This window comes from Saccoglossus kowalevskii, chromosome 9, assembly GCF_978046115.1.
Source record: "Saccoglossus kowalevskii chromosome 9, keSacKowa6.1, whole genome shotgun sequence".
NCBI classification, from domain to species: Eukaryota; Metazoa; Hemichordata; class Enteropneusta; family Harrimaniidae; genus Saccoglossus; species Saccoglossus kowalevskii.
Window position 1 is genome coordinate 10423570 of NC_140649.1, and position 22380 is coordinate 10445949.

The 22380-nt window shown below is 36.6% G+C and overlaps 1 protein-coding gene across 1 annotated transcript; it reads left to right on the forward strand.

Moving 5' to 3' along the window:
• The first annotated feature begins 4415 nt into the window (after positions 1–4415).
• On the forward strand, positions 4416–20728 carry LOC144351305 (E3 ubiquitin-protein ligase rnf213-alpha-like). The gene is made up of 20 exons (XM_085503913.1): positions 4416–4543; positions 5382–5576; positions 5809–5999; positions 7070–7323; positions 9042–9301; positions 11123–11353; positions 12669–12861; positions 13122–13180; positions 13800–14115; positions 15381–15479; positions 15616–15732; positions 15907–16120; positions 16259–16558; positions 16665–17251; positions 17450–17606; positions 17690–17907; positions 19248–19391; positions 19716–19904; positions 20059–20678; positions 20722–20728. Exons 1-20 carry the CDS (start codon positions 4434–4436, stop codon positions 20726–20728), a joined length of 4461 nt encoding a protein of 1486 aa, XP_085360039.1. The 5' UTR covers positions 4416–4433.
• The last annotated feature ends 1652 nt before the right edge of the window (positions 20729–22380 follow it).

The following is a 22380-nucleotide window of genomic DNA, read 5'->3' on the forward strand; positions in this document are numbered from 1 at the left end:
AAAACAAAAGTCCCTAAATGTTTTTGAATATTTCATTTTTGCTCCGGGTTCTATGGTGAACATTTCCCTTGGTGACATGAGATGATAATAAACATCATATATTGTTATTAATCTTAATCTTATTACAAATAATTGACACTTTTAATTTGGTGAAAATTCAAATTGAAAATTTGTTCTCGTTATAAACAATTGAGTTTTCGCCTTTAATGCATGGTACATAGGGTAAAGGTTTTTAGAAAAATACAGTAATTGATTATCAAAGTTATTAGCAATATCAGAATTTGTTACAATTGTTTGTAATACTACATAAGATATGTCAAAAAGTATTTTCAAAGTAACGTATCACTTGTTCTAGCAACATAATTACACTATTTTGACAAGCACATTGTGATTTTAGATTCAAAGTAAAAAAGGCATCTACAAATATCCTGACAAATATCCTGGCCTAACATATTGTTTAATGCAGGGAATTACTCATTTGTAAATTTTGAGTTATCCTGGCACTTTTAAGAACAAATGTCAGTCTTGAATATACACGTGATTGTAAGTATGGCTGTCAAACATGGTTTCACCTTTTCGCTTAAAATTATCAAGTTTGACAACTTTTAACCGATTTCAGCAATTTCTTGCACCAATTTTCTGTTTTAAAATGCCATAATAGAAGCGGCCATTAATCCTGTCTAGTTGTATACCTATTCCACTCACCCAGGGTACAATGAACGTGACCCCCCAGTCTGTGGCACACTCGCCCAAAATGTTGGCCCCTATTGAGTCGGAGCCACACTAACTCATATATGGGTAACCTCGTACTGAAGATGGAATGTGAACTCTGTCCACTGTCCCACTGTCCCACTGTCCCACTACGATATCGATGGTTTTCGATATAGCACAATTCGTTTAGTTGTATCAGTATCAACCTTTGTATTGTACACCCAGAGGTAGATTGATCCATGGTCTGTGTTACTGAACACTATCCACTGTGTATAAGAATCATAAATCATTCCACCCTTCAAGTACAAGCTGTTTTGATTTAAACAATACATTACATTTTAATTTCATCACATGTAATTTGCATTTGTATTATTATTTATTGGAACCATGGAAAACACAAACACAGCTTCAACGAGGTGTTGAAATTAAACAGACTACCATTCAACTACCACCCTTTGGTTGAATACTTTGGATTCATTTATCATTCTCCGACTAATTTTGTCAATTTTTTTAATCTACAGTGTATGTACTTTGGTTGTTGTTGTTGTTATCATGAAGTTATATTGGGGACCGGGTATGATAATTCCAATAATCAAAAGTCGAACCCAGTGCAATGTGCGAGTATGTGCAAGATGGGAACTTTCAACTGAGGAAACAAAAAAATAATACGATCATATATGGTTGTTATAAAATGAAGCCAAGTAGGAACATTTAATTTGAAAATCGAAAAACCAGAACTGATCAAAAACTGGAGGCTTTGTAAATTAATCTCACACTGTATGGCGAGTGTTACAATAATACATGCAAGTGATGATGCATTTCATAAATCCATGATATTATATGTTTATTTTTCAAAATTCATTTTCTCTCAAATTGTGCATGGAAATATATATATAGTTATATGAAAATACACCAAGGACATTTTACTAAATAAAAGTCGTTTATCTATTGTGTCCTATTAATTACTTGGCATAAATCGCCAACGTCAATAATTATACACCTTTGTTATTTGTATTAGGAGATTTAGGTTGTTGATGGCACCCACGTGGTTTACATGCAACAGGATATGTAATATTCATGTAGCCTAGTATATCAGTAAAGGTATGGGAAAAATACAGAAAACCCTCTTGTTTTCTTTCTTTCAGTTTTGTTTCTATTCGATTTTCTTGTAATGTTTTTCTTTTGATTTGTGTTACATTAAAAAAATTCTCTCGCTTGGGGTTGATTTAAATGTTAATAAAGATACAATGTACTATCAGAGCACTATTTTCAAACCGGAAAGCCGCCTGAAAATCTGCAGATATTCACGTGTAGACTACAGAGCTATTCTGATAAAACAAACAGGTACAATAGTTTGCAATGTCAATACAAATTTCTGAAAATTGACCTTTTGTCTACATCCCTGCTGGCTCACACCAAATATATACAAAGATTGATTGAAGTATTATCAAATTTATTTAGTCCAGACAGTTTCAATTATTATTATTACCAACAATATACCCTGTTTACGCCTTATTTGAACTTTGACCTCACTGTTGAGCACTACATTACTGGGGCAAACAAGGGGAAATCCCTTTTGGAGTATCTTATACGCTGAGGGAAAACAACATTTATATACAAACTGAAACAATCATCGCACGATCTTATAAATCATGGTATTTTTATATTCGATATTGATTGGCATAGTGATGGAAACACTTCTGTTTGTGAAATCAATCGGTTTGCTAGCTAAATCGAAATTAAGCAGTGTGGCATTGTGGTGGTTGTCACACTGTACCAACACTATAGTTCCAATAGGCGATAATTCAGTGCTACTGGATTTTTAACATTAAAATAGTCGATTTTCGAAATTTCGAACACATTAATTCAACTATAGCCAGGTCAGTGCTCTGTGTAGCGGGTTCTAAGATTAACTATTACGTTACACGTCTTTGTCTTGGCTTCAAGGAAGTCATATAATAATAATGTGGTAAAGGCGTAGCTTACAGTCGAGGTATCCAAGAACTAACCGAATAGAACTTTCACAGCAACACCTCGAAGGAATTACAATACCAGATCTATAGGTGGCAAGTATAATTACAGCAGCTAAGAAAGTTATATTTAAATTCTGTTGTAATCATAATATGTCATCAACACTATCAAGAGACAGACATTTAATATAGTGCTTTGGTGGCGGTGTAAGTAGCCGTAACCATAGTTACTATCTTTTGTTTAAAGTCACCTGATCACCTGCACGACGTGGTATTGCATTCAGTATATCCTCCTGGCAACATAACTTAGTTCAGCATCACTGGACAAGTCACGACACAAGTTATCGCTATAGACCTTATAGAAGAATGATGGAAAACTATCTATCTTTGAAATAATTAAGGTGGGTTGCAAGGCATTACAATGCTAAGTGTTAGAAGCGATTGTTTTTTTTTAATGACGGGTATGACAAACAGCTTGTGCTTGCAGGGTGGAATGGTTTATGATTCTTGTACACAGCCGATAGTGTTCAGTAACATAGTCCATAGATCAATCTACCTCTGGTTGTACAATACAGTGTTCGGTAATTCTGTGCTTTCTGATCAAACTAAACAAAGTGTGTTATTTTGGCGACTATTGCCGGTAAACCTGACTTCATATCCTACTTTGGGTCAAACCCATCATTGTGCCTTGGGGGAAAGTGCCACCGACTTATTGCAGAAGACCAAATGCACCGTACCCTTGGTTAGTGTGCCACAGATTCCATGGGTGAGCTGAATTGATTATACCCTGGGTGAGTGTGTCGCCGACACACTGAGAAAAATAAGTCCATTGTACCCTGGGGTGAGTATTCCATTGACTCATTTACACCTGCATGTACTTTTAATATAAAATGTAACAATGTTTTTAAATCTTCACATTTTGTGGGCCTGGCCAGTTTAAAACGATTGCCGTGGGCAACTGAACACACAACTAAAAACTATCGATCGATGTTGCCATACTCTCGTTATAACGTAGGTGGGGGTAAATTAACCCATAAACAGTGTCGTGTCACTAGTAAATGTGAGTTTATGCCTTCGTCTTGTTTAATGGTTTACATGCATATTGTATAACGTTATTACGAATTATAATTATCTAATTTTGTCGTGTGGATATTATGACAATCACAGCACAGACAATCATTCGCAACGGGTGCTTTGGCACTGTCAATCGACTGTATTTACATTCAAGTACATGTACTCACAATATATGGTTTAGGTAGTTATTTTGGATTTTATACGTTGCTACTCTCAAAACATGCAGCTTGCATCAAACGAGTGAGTTTTACGAGAACAAAGTGTATTTTTAATGACCAGGCATAACTTAAGCTGGCGTAACTTTTTTTTTTAGTAACAATATTATTGCCATCCACGGACTTCATGACGCTTTAGATACATATCACAACTTCGACGGATTGACTAGCTCAGTAGAGTTTGCGATGCTACGTTCTATTGATAAAATAACCTTTTACCTTGATAGAGGGAATGCGTTGATACACAGCGTACTGCAATCCGTTCTTTAATGAGTCATGTGACCTCAGTCATTGCCCTCTGTACAATATGAATCGATTGCTAGGGGCAGTTTATATATAGACCCTTGGCTCGGTACTTCCACAGTGTTAAATACCTAAACAACATGCGCCCGGTTTGTTTCCCAACTCAATATTATTGTCCTACATTATATATTTTACCAGCTTGATGTCACTATAACTTGCCATGGATGGAAAAAAACCGCTTCCGGCGTTGGGTGGCGTAGCGGATGATGGTCTTCAAATGGGATCTTCCTCAGTATCAATCCCAGAAAGTATAGCGTCGAAGACATCCAGGTATCGCTATCGAATATTGAATTCGTATTAGTAATAATAATATAAAATTGTCATGACACCACCTGCCGTCGTCTATTTTGGGGCAAACCGAACGAAAAGCAGTGAGCAGTCGAATACCCAACATTATAAAAAGATAAAGAGTGGGTTGTCCAGTTGAGCACTAGGGAAATGTGTCAGTCGTGCCTTATATCAAAACAGTTTTATTTTTGCTAAAATTTCAATCACAAATATGATGCTTGTTTCATTATTCGATAAATATATTCGACATTATAGTACACAAACAGTTTTTTTTTCAAAATAAAGGGGATTACTTTCTTGAGAACATATAGTCCTTGCGCCTTGATACACAATTCTGTTTGCAATGTGTACCCTGGTGATGGTTGAATAGCAGAATGGGAAACGTTACACAAAAATGTGCTAATTTTTAATGCAGTTTCATCAATTCTAAAAGCCAGTAATAGTTCATAATCACGAAGAATACGCCATCATTCACGATATTTAAAATGTTTACTATATGTCACCAGCCATCACCATCACATAAATCAATAGCGAAATTATTCTCATATTGACAAAATGGCTGCTATTCACAACTTCATAGACATAACGTTTCAGATATACCTTGTAGTTTCAATTATTTTAATTAACGATTATATACAGTTATTTGTTAACCTGATATAGATATATAAACCAATTTTTTTTCTATTTCATGCAGAATGTAACACTTTACAGGACATTATGATCTTTTCTGTGATTTGTTTGATTTAGTATGTTCTAATTGGATATATCAACTATGGATATTTGACAAATGCTTCATTATAAAATCCAATATTCATTCTAGACCCCAAACGGCGACTTCAATGCTTCAACAAAAATTCCCATCAACCCCGGAAACAATGGAAGTTCTATTTCATGTGCTGACGTCACCTGAATTCAACTATAACGACAGCAGAGACAAGGTTATAATCTGCTGCAATGTTAGTCAGTTGGGAGGATATAACAACGCATGCGTTGTGATGAGACAACAGAAAAAGAGGTAAACTTTTCCAAATTTTACAATGTGTTCAAATTCTCGGGTTTAGTGACCCTATCCTGAAGTAATTCAGTTACAGACACATACAAGTGCATTCTACAATTGTCTGGTGTGTAATATTTCTAGATGTACTTTTACTAATTATAAAAAGCTTATTTTCAGATTCTTGGGTCACAAACTTATCATACAGTGAACAAAGCATACATTTCACAATTTCAAGTCATTCGTTTTACAGACCATTTGGAAAACATGACCTTTTCAAAGGTCACTTGCACGTGAAACCCCGGTACATTGATAGATGGAATTTCGAATATTATTATTGTGTTGTGAAGAACTACGACAACGAAGACAAAATGGAAAGATTGCCAGAGTTTGTTTGTGGTAAAAGGAAACTGAATGTTCCAGAGGACAAGTGTCAAGTACAAAGTAAGCGTACACTCGTAATGCAGATAATATGAAATGTAAGGGTCCTTGTTTACCTAAAATAGGTACCTATATATACAATAGTATGAGGTTATTACGAGGATACTGCAAAGTAGGCACCAAGACAGTACAATGGAGTATTGACCGACGCGGATTTGTTTTCTCCCAGGAATGTATCATGGGAATACCGAAATGCAAAACGTTTAGAACAGATTCAACGAATTTGTGTGGTGTCCTGTCAAACCCTGGTGGCAACCGTGTTTGTTTTTATTATTTGAGGACGCTCACGTGCGTAATCATTCCATATTTGGAATTCGCATTTCCTTATATGGTAGGATGAAAATACCCTGTAAAATACCGAACAATTACGACACGCTATAACCCAGGGCGTTACGGTGACAGAAAACATTGTTATATATGTGTTTATTCAACTACAATGTGTATTATTCTACTTCCGTAAGGGTTGACAATCACAAGTGCACACGTTTACTGGATAAAAATATTAAATTGATAATGTTTCATCAGTTTCGCATATTGGTTAATATTGAACCGCAGTTTCAGTAACACTTCGATCATTTAAAGCGCGAGGGTCGTCATCTGCGCATGTGCGGGAATTGAGTCCCAAGCGACGATAACAACACAAAGGCTCATGGGTAGACGCTTGTTTATAAATAATGACACGCTATGGCCATCTGACGCATGAGCAGGTGACGACTCCCTGCTTGAATATACTACCTGAAATTATGAATAACGTACGTTCTTTTCACAAAACAGTCAGAATTAAATGCCTTACCGGTTAGAGTGTAATATGTTCCTGAAAACAAAATAAAAATTCAAAACTATTGCATGAAATGATTTGATGACAGGAGAGCCCAACCGAAATTACAAACAATAGTCAACACTTACGGCGCTATTCATATTCGAGGATAGTAATAATGTTTGAGGGCGTAGTTCGTTTCTGACTGAATACATATCCACATGGAAACTATGTATGTCCAATTTTTATTCAGAATAATTTCCGAACATTTAATGATTTTCATCAATGTTTCAAACACAGACGTTTATTATTTCAGGAACCTGGAATCAATATGACGATGTAATATATCCAGAAAAAAAATCGATGCTTGGAAAATTTCTCAAAACCTTAGGATCAGGAAAAGTACTCGAAAACAAAATGAAGGCAACGTTAGCCATGTTGCCAAAGTGGGAAGGTTTCGTCGATGGAAACTCAGTGAAAGGTTCCGCCGAGAACGCAATAGAGCACGTTCGTCAACTGTCACTTAACGTATCTAACAACTGGGCTCCTGAAGGATTTGATTTGAAAGAGGTATGGATAGTTTTATAAGTTATATCAAAGTTTTGAAAATTATTCTTTGCTTAACAGGAAGTTAGTGTAAAATTAATTACGTTATTTCTTATTTTACTGAACCGCACAGTAGGGCCTTGAATGAGTAGCATTTGTAAATTTGAAACCAGTGGACCATAGACTAGGCTATTGTAATAATCAAGGCGTGTATCAGCTACGCATGCGTGTATCAGATTTTCTGTGCTAGTTTGTTCCAACACAATGCAAATTTTACTAGGTACATATGCCGCAGGTCTACACAGGAACAACGCATGAGTAAACATGAAACCAGCCGCGTTTATTATTATCCCCATATTTCGTACCATCTTCTATTCGAAGGGGGCACATCAACATTGTCAATCAACACAGCAGGTTAATGCATTCACTCGCAAAGCACATGAAGAGATTTGTAATTGGTAGACTTGCATACAGTCTTTTGTTTATTTTTTTAATTCTTTTTCAATAAAATCAAATATTATGGGAGTGGGTAAATGGCGAAAGTCGGGTTACCGACTTATGACCCTTGTAGACGCCCTCTCGCGACACCGGTGATGATAGTCACCGGTTCGGGTTCAGTGCGTGATGCAATGATTGACAAGGTCATTAATATTCCACCAATCAGCGTTAAGGTCAAAATTGGAGTTAGATTCTTCTCGATAGTTTATTAGAAACTGCGACGAAACTGAAATATCGGAAGCATGTACTTCACATTATTCTTCGAGATGTGTTATGATGGCATTCCAAGACTACTAGGATACTGGGCTATACATCTCTTTGAGAATACCAAGCGGTCGTCGATGTTTACTCCTAAGGTCCGATGTTTGTGTGAGTGTTGGTCTCTAAAATCACCGACAGGAAACTCAATTTATTGACAGGCAAGCGTCTTCTGGCCACCTTCAGTGGTTGTCCAATTTTTATATCTCTGCCCCAACATACATTACAAATGTATTCACGAGTTCTCGGTGATACGACAGTGAAGGTTGTATTTTGTCGGCGTGCTAGCGATCGCTTGCCCACTATTCACGGCCACGACTTATACGTAGTGTATGCTCCGCCCATTAAATGTGTGACGTCATCAAAATGCTCATTTATATTAATAGCAAGGCAACCCTTGCAAAGGTCACAGGTCTCTTTATTTCGCGGTAACCAGGCTTTAGCCATTTATACTATTTTATTTATACTATTTTATTTTCTTGAAAAAAGAAACACAAAAGTCTATGTGATTGGTATCGTATTAAAAAATTAAATATAATCACGTAACCACTGCATATATAGTATATAGAATCCAATGGCAAAATAGGTATACATTTTTCGAAAGAAGCAGTGTACATACCAAGGGATGTTGGTCCTGAAAACATGGCCCTGGGAGCACCATAAACTAGTGGGCTGTATTTTCGACCCAATGCAGCCACATTCTAACGCTTTTCCTGCGTTTTCTAAAGAAGTATTTTATACAAATAATTGACATGTCGTCGTCAATTGTATCGAAAGCTAATAATATAACGATCAATTACAAAATAACGTCATTCCAACGATCCAGGAAACGACGCATGTCGTTCTGTGTTCATTTTTAATTAATAACTATTGAATGGCATTGACATTTCTTAGAGTTCTTGATAGTTTAGTAATATAAGTAGAATCGTGTTTGTTCTTCCTACCTCTCTTATTAGTATAACTGTTCAATTTCTGTTATCGTTTAGGCCATTCTTCGTCATTTTATTCCGAGAATACGGAGTTTTCAAACGAACACATTCAAAGGTACACCAGTGCTTCGACTGGTCTCAGCATCAACAATTCTGTACGTAGTCTATCACGAGAAACTTGACATACACCCAGATATGTTAGACGTATTGTTTGCACAGCTCATCATGCAGCCAGAACAACTTCATGGAGACACGTGGCATATTGATGCATACGAGACATTAATCCACAATCATTTCAAAAGTCAAGTGTTGAAAAGGTATGCTACACGATTTATTGATGATAAGATAACTTCTCACCACCAGACTTTCTCGTCAAAATTTTCTGGTTTTTTCTCTCAAATAATTCTGGAAATGATTCCCTATTGTTGAGCCAACAGACAAAATGTGAGTCAATTTTTACTCAACGAAATTGACTAGTTTTGCCCAAAGTACTGAAAGAAAATGCAGGCTATAAACTATTTTGTGAATTCTTGCAATGAAAATAGGGAATAGGTGATGAAAAGTTTCATATCTCACTAATCAGGGTTGTTTGGTTATTTGTCTATACTCTCATACTGCACTGCGCTGCAGAAATGGTGGATCTAATTAAAAATGTAATGGCAGTTCGATATTCAAATTTGCACATGAGGGGAAATGCAGGGAAAATGAAGAAGAGTTAACATGATTGATGCTCTCTACCGTTCTCTTAATTTCCAATAACATTAAGCGAATAAGAAGAACAATAATGTATGTTATGACTAATAATACTGGTGCCAACGGGCAATGTTTTATCGGTCTAAAACACTGACTTAAATACAGTTTCTAATGCTGAGGATATTCTTTCATGGTGATCTGCAATTTAATCATCAAGGACGTAATTTAGAAACACTGGGTCCTGACTGAAGCATGAGTAACGTCACGGGTTTCTATGGGATGAGTGTGTAGTTTTATTAAAGTCATGAACAATTTTAATAGGGCATCCTATTATTTCTCTCCTTGACAAACGCATTTATCTGTGCCAAGACCTTTCTAGTATCACAAAAACCACTGCATCTATCCCAAAGATCGTTCTGTATTCATGCTCATGTTGATGCTTTATTCCATTTGGTTGTATTTGCACCACCTAAATTTCTGTGGAAAAAAGCAGCTATATGACGTTTCTAAAATATCAATCCATGAAACCATGTCCATGATGGAGACCATTCTTGGACTGTCTTCTCCACGTCTTCCCCTGCAATTTGGACAACTGTTTATTTTTCTTTTGGCAAGAAATAATGGATAACTAGATATATTGTGATGTAATGGTATATGAATGTTTTTCTACCCTAATTTCTCTGAACAATGTTCAACAAATTAAATACTGAACCTCCAAATATATTTTACTTGACACACCGCTACTATTAGAAGGTTTTAATTTGTTACAACTGAGGTGTCCGATCTTTTAGGTGTTGGATATTGCCACTTAGACATTCAAATAGGCGCGTGATGTGACTTTCCTTTTCAGTTCATATGTATGCAATGAAACGCTGCTGTCACTGTGGCCGATTGTTCCCATCTCAATATTCTTAATGTGTGCAGCACATCTCTTCTACCTCTAATGTCTTGGCGAGCATAATTTGCTAGTTGCACAGTGTAGCCTCTGCATCTAGCATTGCTGCTTCGGTTCCAAGTTCCTAAACAGCAGACTTAGGGGGCTCCACCTGTTGCTCTAACTCTGCAACTCTGTCATACTGAAATGATAAGCCTAGAGGTCACATACAATCAGAAATTATAAACATAAAACTAAACCTCAATTTGACATAAACCACAAAACGTTGGCTTGCAAAAATAATGTATATGTCATAATGGTATAATGTTCATACCTATTTTCATATGATAGCACTAAATCTCATTGGAATGTTGCATCTTCACTGAAGAAAGTAACAGATCATCAAAAAAGCTTAAGGACACACACAGTATTATTATGCCAGTAGTCAAACTCTTGCCAACTATGTCAAATGCAACAGGGGGTAAATAACAAATCCTAAATAACAAAGTTATTTGTATATTTGCAATATGTCATGTTCATTACTTAAATATCATGTTCTATTTTTAAACAGCAATCTCACCTTAGCTCTGATTAGGCTCTTTAAGAAAAGATCAATGTCTTCAACATTAGGGGATGGACATTTGATGTGGCTGTGTGGTGTTACACTTCTACACTTTCTTCGCAATGATAGTCAGCCATTCACCAAAGCTACTCAGCATCACCATCCACGTCATGACAAAGTTAAATGGTATGGCATAGAAGGATTGGAAATCGACAATGCCTTAAAGTGTGCAACGGCACGGTTAGTAGTATGGTTTATTGAAACAGTTATTTAGTGGTGGAAAATCGTGATTTATTTGTGGCATTAATGTACATGATTCAATATGTCCATCAAGATTAACTCATAGGGAAAAACAGTGATTTCTTAACTCTGTGTTATATGATTTTTTAAACATCCCATTGTATGTATTATGTAAAGCTCGTCATTCATAATGCATGTCTGTAATTGCAATTGATGCAACACAAGTTACTTTTAGTGATTTATGTATATACCCAGTACTAATACCACTTACAGTTGTTTTTTGTTGAAACAAGTGATTATTATTATGCAAATTAACTAATTAATAAGCACAGGAAGTCAACCAAAAACTAATAAACTCATTATTATCTAAGAGCATCTATGTATCAAGTTCTATTGAAACCTGTTGAATAGTACACGAGAAAAGGTTAAAATGCTAATAATTGGTTAATTAATATGCCAATTAGGTAATTAATATGCACTGATTCCAAATAAAAACTAAACGGGGCATTTGTATACAATGTTTAATTGGAATCTGTTTTATGGTTCATGAGAAGCAAGTGAAAATGCTCAAAAATGCAATGCAAATTCAGTGGAACATACAGACACAAATATCAGTACTTCATAAACAATAATATTTCCAACCAACAATATTTCTTTGGTAAAATTGAAAGTTCAATGCTAGCTGAATATTCGAACCACATTAACACTTGTTATTTATTTCAACTCCCATTGCCACATCATCGATATGTATTCAATTATTAGTAAAGATGGTTTTGTAATCACATCCTGTACTTTGGGTAATCTTGAACAATCAAACATGAACAATGCGAATAATCCTCGTGTATTGGCCAGTTTAAATGATGCATGCATGAAAGCTCCATAATCATGTGATCTCTAGACGCATGGAGCCGGCAACAGCCACTGGTGGCGCTGTATACAATCGAAACCTATTTAAGCTTGCCCACGCTGTGTTCGGTCACGAGTTCGAATCCAGTGTTGCATGTTTATATGTTCATAAAATAATATCTATTTCTTGCATCAAGACGTTTATCATTGGTGGTGGTCAGGAACTTATCCCTGAAAGCAATAACAACAAGAACAGCCATCAGAATTTGGCATATATGTATGTGATTTGTGTGACGTCAGAATTTGGCTTACATGTTCCCATTTAATCATTTTAAACGCGCATAAACTATTACACCTTATTTTGAATTACGTGTCTAATACAGAAGCGCTTTTTCATGATCGTGAGCCGGATTCTGTGTTGCTTGTTCACATGTTTTTAGTATGTCTGTAATTTATATTATCCCCATAGACAAAAATATGAAGTAGTACATAGACTACATGATGTCATTAGGGCAGACCACCTTCTTCCTCGTACACTTGCCTACCTTGTAACAAGTATTGTAGAACTGTCACAGTTGGCTAAAAAGTTCCCGCGTTATGTTACCATGGTTACTTTATATCGTCTGCTGAAGAGTCACACCAACCCTGAGAATGAATTGAAGGTAAATCTGAGTTTTATATATCATGGTGGTAATCTAATTAGGTTGGTTATTACATTTGGAATCACATGTAGATGAATCATGTACCAAGATATTTTGATGTTTACTATTGATGAAGGCGAGACATGTCTGCTTATGTTTTGGATATAATGTAGGTTGTTCTGATGGCCGCATGGAAGGTTGCCCACCACCCTACCCTAGTATTATTGGATGCTATCATGCACTACAAATTCATAAGCACGTTGACATTATTATATTCATAGGTTGTTCTGAAGATACTTAATGCAGCAGCTGAGCAAGAAATGTCTTCTTTTAATGTCAAGTAAGATTTTATTCTTATCTTGTATTTGAAATTGTAAATTAGAGTCATATGAGAAAAAAAAACTTACGTATTGCTTTATAGAGTATGTCTAGCGCACTTTGTTGAAAGAAAATAAGTTATTCATAACAACAATATGATTGAACACCGGAATGGATCGACCCTGGGTGAGTGTGCCACAGACTAAATTTAACGGTTAAATCCACTGGCTGAGAGTCGTTAACTATCAGATGCAATCATGCGTATATCAAGCTTGTGTACCACTTGACCTAGTTAACACCAAGATAATGACATTCTGCTAGGAAGATGGTCGGTCACACAACCATGTCCCAAGAATAGAATAGGTTTTATATTTCAAAACTTGCAATATACACAACAAAAATACGCCATTGACATAACCGTGACATTCAAACAATTGCCTGGTATTGTAAAATATTTCTGAAGGCTCTTTTTACATTCACCAATCAGATTCGCTGGCAACATCAATGACATTACAGATGTGTTTATAACAATTGTCATATGTTTTTGTCACAAGCATGTTAAACATGTGGTTAATTATGATACACACAGAGTCCCTTCCAATGCAAATGAATAATAATATGAATAATATTGTTTGTTGCAGGCATGACCCGAATGTAAATGACGTCAGCATATGTCTAGAGTGTACCAATCTTACCCTGGATATCCTAGTTGAGATTCCTGTTATGAACACTGACATTGGCGTTGTTACAGCCTGCTTTCAAATGTTTGCATCTACATACGCCATGTACCATAATGCGTGTTCCCTGCAAAATATGGACTTCCAGAAAACGCAGCAGTCACTTAATCTGGTACAAAGTACCATGTGTCAGTGGCTGGTTAAAGTATTAACAGTAACGCGAATAGGCAATGATGTTTCTGGGGAAAACGTTGCCATATTCTTCAACAGGGAATTTGAGGTTTGTATTTCAGTAAATCCCAGCCAACACCAATATACCTGGAACAAATTAAATTTAGACACATACATAGCTCCGATAGTACAGAAAGTGTGAGCATATCCTGCCCTTATTGTCTAGGTGTCTGTCTAGGTGATTTGTGAATGTTGTGATAAGACATTCCCCTAAAATAACCTTGACTAAGCAGCTTTGAAGACAGCGGTCTATAACGTTTATCATAATGATTTGAAATTTTTTTTTTAAATAACTTACTTTATCTGCACCAGAGGAGAACTCGCACGTGAGGGCGCTCTTCTTTGAATGGAGTGTATTTTGTCTCATTACCGATTACGTCGTGTTGTGAGTGTTTGAACACGTACATCTGTCCCACGTCCGCTAAGTTCAGCTTTACTTTACTTTACAAAGTTTTCTACAGAGGTATTAGTTAATTCATCCGTCTGCACTTTCCTCTTAGTTTTCTTTCTTTTCCTGATAGAGAGATGTGGCAAACTTTTCTATTGTTTTCATTTTGGGTCGGCGTTTTAGGCATTGTTATTAACGAGTACGACATCGTCACCTTATAATCATCCTTGTCGTGAGAACTGCAGACAGTATTAGACCAGATCTTCCATTCCTGTCGTACGTCCCGATGCTAAACTACACTACTAAATTACACAAGTTAATAAATATATTCACATGTCAAAATTCTTGACAGGAAAATACTATCGCCAGTATTCAAGAAGGAAACGGAATTTCTGTGAAGATAGCACGAGCGTATCCAACAACCGTATTTACATCGCCATCTTTAAAGTGACCTGACTCGTAGGTCACATGACACCTGATTGTGTAATTTGTGGTATATAAATACTAATTAGGACATTTTGCACGCTTAGAAACGGCCTAAAACGGGAGGCAACTTGCCACAATCACACTGTAGTAAATAAGTAGTATTTATCTACATTCTGTATGATTTTCAGAGCCTTCGGTGTCCGCATAACATGAAAATCATATATTGATTTCCGTATACACCGAAAACATCGATCAAAAACCGAAGCTCAAAAATGCTATTCGCAACCATATTTGACAACTTATTTTTTTATTAAAACACTTGAAACCATGCTCAAGCCACATATATAGTAATTAAACCACCATATTATGTTTTATTTGCCGTTAAATAGACACACTTTTTGTAGTAATGAGGGCATAACCCATCCAATCACGCCATGCAACTGACCACCTGATCTGTACGATAGTGTGATTAAATAGTAAATGTGTCTGTTTATTTGCAGATTATGACAAAACTTTTTGATGTATCTTTTGTCGAACGAGATTATAATGATAATTGGATTACCTATCTCAAGAGTGTACTGGAAACCCGACTAAACATGGTAGTTTTATTTATTTATTTATTTATTTATTTATTTATTTATTTATTTATTTATTTATTTATTTATTTATTTATTTATTTATTTATTTATTTATTTATTTATTTATTTATTTATTTATTTATTTATTTTTCAATAGCTTGACGATAAACAAAAGATCAACCTTTTTTGCCACACTGAACAGCACCGTTTGCACAAATGTGTGCAGGATGTTATTCGTCAGACTGCATTTGGTGTTGTTGACAAATGTTGTAAGGTATGTGTCAGATTGCAGTAGCTTGTATTCTAGTAGTAAATCAGAATACGGATAACAAAGACAGTACAAATCAGTACAATGATTTATACATTTCTTTGTAAACTGAAACATAAACAAGCCATTGTATTTGCTATTCACATTACTCGCTCACGTGTAATAAATACTTGTAATTAGGGAGGTGGAATTGAAGATATGGTGCAGACCGTTATTCGGACGTATAAGAATAAAAGTCAAGCAGATAAAAATGTATATGGTATTCTTTTGTCACATATTCTGATGAGTTCGTGGCCACGCATGGGCTCCCATGAAAACCAATTCACAAGAAACTCCAAGTTGTTGAAACATATTTTCCAGTGGAAGCCAATGGTAGACATTTTACAACTGACAGGTTAGTTTTATGCATTCATGAAATAATGTAGTAACTAATGGTAGGGAGCCATCAAAAATGTTGTGTGACCACTTGATTTTGAACCTTGCATAATGTAGTTTGACCTATTTTTCTGTATAATAAATTGCTTTGTTCTAGGAGAAAAAGAATGGGATAACAAACATCTAATTGAGGAAGGAAGGCAACTTCTTGATATTACTAGAACACTTGTCAAGGACACACTTGCAGCACTTGTAGATGGCGAAATGAAAATAAGTGATTTCCTGAGTTTAAAAGAGAATGAAGCAGAGTTTGAAACCCTCTGTTCCCTCATTTGCCACAAAACAGACAACCTGCAAACACTATTCAAATGTCGTCAGCAAGAACATAGTGCGTGGAAAGCAGAGTCACAATTGGTTCACATATTTTATGACAAGACACAAGCAATTTTGAAACAAGGTTGGTTATTATTCACAAAACGATCACCATCAATAGCATCATTTGTAGCTTGCATTTTATATAGAGCAATTTACAACAAATAAGACAATTTATTGTCACTTTCCAGATGAAGGTACCGAAATTAAGGAAAAGCTGAAACTTTCACAGAATGAAGTCAAATTTAAGAATATATGCAACCCTAATGAATACTCTAATGCGAGCGTTGATTCATATAGTCCAGCGATCACTATGTACCCCTTTACAGAAGAACAGAAGACCATGCTAACCACCATGGAGACATACCAACATTCCAGAATTATGATATACTTCTGGAACGAAACCTTGTTAAATGTACGTCAGAAAGTTGTCACCAGTAAACCACGTCTGTCTATAAAGGAACTTGAAACAACGATCTGGACACCAACTCTGCAGAAGATATTTGACCTCAAAAGAGATGTTGAAAAGGGGACCATCACTCTTGCGGATATAGATAAAGTGTTTAATCAATTTGACAGAAATGTAGAAAACATCCAGACCGAGCTTAGTATGATCGCTGACGGAAACCTTGGGCAGTGGGTCGAGCTACGAACGCGTCAAATTCGTATTTATTACAACGTGAGTTCTGTATACATGGCAGCCGGTATAGTGCTTAATTTAAAAGAAACGTACGACCTTACAGGAGACTTTAAATCTGTTGAATTACTTTCAACAAAGGTATGATCTTCACTTCCGTATTTAAGTACATACAGTGTCAGTTTATAAACCAGTATGTCATAATAAAATGTTATAAAGTACATGCGAGGGTACTTGATAGTAAATATAAGACTTTCCGTGGAGAGAGAGAGGGAGGGGTGGGGTTTCATGTGTATTCACTGAATTTAGCTAACACAGTTAACAATATTTTGTTCACAGGGTAAGGATTTCAAAAATCAACTTTTGAAGTCGATTACTGAGGACCTTGACAGGACTGGTAAAATGTTGTCCGGGTTTACAAAAGAAAGATGTAAATCTTTACAAGTTTACATAGAACAAAAGAAGTTAATCGACTGGGTGAAAAAAGAAATGAAAGGTAACTCGTTTTTATTCTGATGGCTCTTCAAATTTCTCAAATTTTACATTTTTTCCTAATTATTTATATATAATCTACGCCAGGTATTAACGACATGAAAGCGTTTTTGGATCTGTCCATGCGTGTGGTCGGAGAAGGGGATATGGAGGTGGACACAATTGGAGTACTTGACCAAGCAGTGTCTGGCTATGCACCATTGATATTTGATCTGAGTTCTAGTGATGGGTCAACCAAATTCCTGAAGCAATGTAACAAACTGTGGGAGACATTAACAAGAGATCCCAGACTACCAAAAAAACTTGTAAGATATGTTCATCATTTTTATTTACAGTAATTCATGAACACAAATTAAACGAACGGGCTGACTTTATTTCTTACTTGAGCCCTTTGCCCCAGTCAGAGCATAGGCCACCGATCATTGTCCACTGTACTGTACTTCCTTTTCAGGTCGTGCCAGCTGTTACTAATGCTCCTCATCTCTGCCTCAGTGTCCCTTCTCCAGCTGTTCTTAGGCTTTCCCCTCTTTCGCTTGCCCTGTGGTTTACATGTTAGGACTTGCTGTGTGATGCTCGTTGGTGGCTTTCTGCGAGTGTGTCCTATCCAGGACCATTTTCTCTTGAGGATCTGTCTTTCCACTGGTTCTTGTCCTGCTCTTCCCCACAGCTCCAGGTTGCTGATCTTGTCTGACCACTTGATTCTAAAAATCCTCCTAAGACAAGTGTTAATGAAGGTTTGTATCCTGTGCTGTGTTTCTGTTGTTGTTCTCCAGGTCTCAGATCCATAGAGCTGTACAGATTTGACATTAGAGTTGAAGATGTGGAGTTTTGTAGTTGTACGTATTGACCTGGAGGCCCAGACATTCCTCAGCATGATTAAAGCTGCCCTTGCTTTCACTATTCTGTCTGTAACATCCTTATCCTTATGTATACAAAGGACTCTGTCTCCTTCACTCATTCCCCTTCAAATGTGACTGGTGTACTGTTTGTAGTGTTGTAGAGTTTGGTCTTCTTTCTACCGATCTTGAGTCACATGCTGATTGACGTTGTGTCCAGATGAGCTGTTTTATCCTGATCTGTTTGTGGTTGTGTGAGAGAAGTGCCAGGTCATCTGCAAAGTCTAGATCCTCTAGATGTGTCCAGAGTGTCCACTGGATCCCATTGTTCTTCCCTTTCGTAATTGTCTTCATGATCCAGTCAACAACCAACTTTATTTCTGCATACTGTGAAAGGTTTTACTGTAATTTGAGAAATGTTAATATGTATGATGTCGTTAACGAATGTAGACAAATGGTTCATACCAGTGCAAGCTAAGCTATTACAGAACGATAAATTCCATTTTTTTCAGTGCTAGATGTAAAATAATATGAGGTTATTACGAGAACGCCTCAAAATATGCACTCAGACAGTATCAATGCTTGAGTATCAACGACGCTTTGTGTGGAGCCCGGTCAAACCTCTATGGCAGCCATGTTTGTTTTTAGTATTAGAGGACGCTTACGCGCGTAATAATTCCATATTTGGAATTCGCAATTCCTTATATGGTAGGATGAAAATACCCCGTAAAAAATACCGCAAAATTACTTTTTTTATTTATCCTAGCATTCATGTTGGCGGTTTATAAATGTACGGTTTTGATCCACAGAAAGAAACTGGGGAAAGCCTGGACTATTTAATCAAGCTTCAAAAATCGCACGGAGAAGATGAAGAAACTTCACTCAATCAAGCTTGTAACATCAATAGGCGTGGTGTCTATCATGTGGGCCATCTGGAATGTGACGACTATAAGGTGGGTACCATCGAATGTGATGATGATAACGTCGGTAACATATAATCTAATGCCGATGAGGTAAATAAATTGGAATATTAGGATTATAAGATAATTTGTATTCTTGCATTACCCTGGATATCTTACAATATGGTGTATTTACAATTCTTACCCTAGAGAAAGTTAATCTTTGGGTGTTTTGTATCGAGCCTGTAAATTAACGATTTAAAGATGAAATGAGTAGTATTGAATTTAACGAGTTCATTGGCAAAATGCAAATAACTACACAACCTGGGATACGATTTTATTCTATGTATTATCAAGTAGTATACAAATATCTCACAGCTTGATTTGAAATCATCCATACGTCTTACTGTGTTACAACAACGTGGGAAAAGAAAGCAAAAACAGGATGAAGCAGATGCAATCAATCGTGAGTATAGTTTAGATGATCTGAAGGACATTCAGAGCAGACTCATGTTGATATCACACAGAGAAGAGGAACACTCGGAGATTGTCGAGCGGTATATAACGGTTAGTAGTATGAAAGGTGTGATTTTCAATCGTCCAATTGTGTTACTGACACAACGCCAAACTTCTGACTACCACTGAATAAAATATGATAGCTAATCATAATATCGCAGTGTATTTCACATATGGTTGTTAACTTGTTATTATGTCAATACAGTTGATGGACTTGGTGATACGGATGGCCGAAACGTACCTAAAGCTACGTAGTGCTGGCTGTGTTTCATTTATTGATTGGAAAGTCATCCAACATTGCCAACCAGCGAAGCGAGTAACAACTAACGTATTTTTTGGTGCCTCTGATCCTATGATAACCGGGAGTGAAGATGCTGCGGACAGCATGTATAAGTTATGCGATTTCCTGGAAAGATGTCACCACCAGTGGTTAGAATACATCAACAGAAAACGCAGAGGCTATTATGAATTGAATCACTTCACGATGACGCAGATCTTCCAATTGCGACGTGACCTTGCCAAACTACGTAACAATGAAGACATCCATCCGTCCACGTGTGTGTTATTAGAGGGTGTGAGAACGAATTGTGGCATCACAAACCTGCGTGAAGCACTACGCGAATCAAACAACATACAAAATACACCTGCTAGATCTTCTACTTACCAACCGCCATCCTGCCCCAGTGGCTTATACATGTCCGCTGATATGAAAAATACATCCATCAAACATCTAATAGCAGAAGGCATGACGGATAAAATCGCTAAAGCTGCTTTCATGGCATGCGGTTTCGATTCAGACATTAATCTGTTGGACTGGTGCTATGCGTATTTAAATAATGATGACATCATAGATGCTTTTTATGTGCAGTACATAGAACAATACGAAGACAGTCCTATGGACAAGACGCCGAGATTGTTTCCACTGGAGGAGGTTGATGACACTGCTGGTACCTCCATGATTCAAACGCCACAAGTTGAATCTGGGAAACAAATATCAAGGTACAAATGTATAATTCATTTTTATGACATTAGGATCCCGCAACGGCACTATTAAACGTTTAATAAAATGCATATATGCATTAATACGTCGTTTTTATTATGTGTAGCGTGACCGACCAGCTTGAAGCGCTGTGGACACACAAACTGGAGTCTGAAGATGCTATTACACAGGGGGACTATATCACTGTGGAACATCTGGGGAAAACCCTGGAGTGTTTAGCAAATGATGAAAGTAAGTAAGAAATATAGATTCACTGTCCATTATTACTTCAATACATAATAAATATATATTAACATATGTTATTTAATTTTTCAGGGTCATTGTTGAATAGACCCCTGAAACGTTTTATCGTACCGGGCCAACCAAATCTTGTAATCTGTTCACATGGTGAGTTGTCTAAATAACAAACGCATATAATCACTAATTCCATTGATGTAATCGACAAACATACCCTAATTAACATAAGTTCAAGGTTATTTCCATTGAATCTATTATTTTAACGCTTTTAGAAAATATCCTGAGTTTTGTTCTGTCAATCTACATGGAGGATACGTCGCTTCCATTGCCAACTGTTGAAGAGGTACTTTTATGCACAGAACATACGACGGCTGAGGCTGTAAGTTCTATTATGTGTATTAAAATAAACCCCTGACCAAATTAGTATTTTCGATTGTCATGGCAACATAACCAATTGAACACACTTTGTATATTTTGTCAGGATCAAATAAAAATGTCTTCGAATGTCACAAATATTTAGACGTACAAATGCAACATGATGGCTTAGCTGGACAACAAATCACTGGTATTAGTTTTATTTTGAAGCAAATTAATGACGAAAATGATGCTTTGTTCGCTCCAAACTTGTACATCACGATTTTTGTTTCACAGGTATCACTGTTTTGGCACAGAGCATTCCTGGATACCCGGGGAGGAATATTTTGCTTAGCATTTGCTGATCAGTTGAGCTATGAAGTATGTTCGGCATCTGAGCACATACTCAATAAATTGCAAAGCAGTTTGGATAAAAAAGGTATTTATTTCTATTATTCTTTGCTACCCAATTTCCTTCCTACCCCTTTCTCTCTCACTCAGTCCATAATGTTTCTTTTCCGCTTTTCTTCCTCCCACACCCACCCACTTCCTTTCCTCCCACACCTCATTCTTATTTTCCTTTCCCGTTCTCTCGCTTCGTCCCTCCCACCATCTTCCCTAACTCCCTCTCATTTCCTCCCTAATAACCATCCTCCTTTCCTTTTTTTCCATCATTTCCCCTTCTCTTTCTTTCATTTCTGTGTTATTTACTGTTTCTGTTAATGCGCAATTTATTGTTAATTTGATATAGACTATAGAGTACTGGTTATTTGTAGTAAAGAGAGAGAAAATCAGTCATATATGGTGTCGGCACTTGACCATTTTAAGACTGATACTCGTTTCGTGCCAGACATGGTAGCTATCACAGCATACCTGATGGATAAATTCCAGGAAGAATGTTCAATTACAACCCACGATGGCTTCTCTACTGGCATG

Excerpts from the sequence above, each read along its gene's own strand:
- LOC144351305 (XM_085503913.1), top strand. The coding sequence starts at position 4,434 with ATGGATGGAAAAAAACCGCTTCCGGCGTTGGGTGGCGTAGCGGATGAT. Across the intron at positions 6,000-7,069 it reads GGACAAGTGTCAAGTACAAA|GAACCTGGAATCAATATGAC; the intron begins GTAAGCGTACAC and ends TTATTATTTCAG. Across the intron at positions 14,116-15,380 it reads TCTTCAACAGGGAATTTGAG|ATTATGACAAAACTTTTTGA; the intron begins GTTTGTATTTCA and ends GTTTATTTGCAG.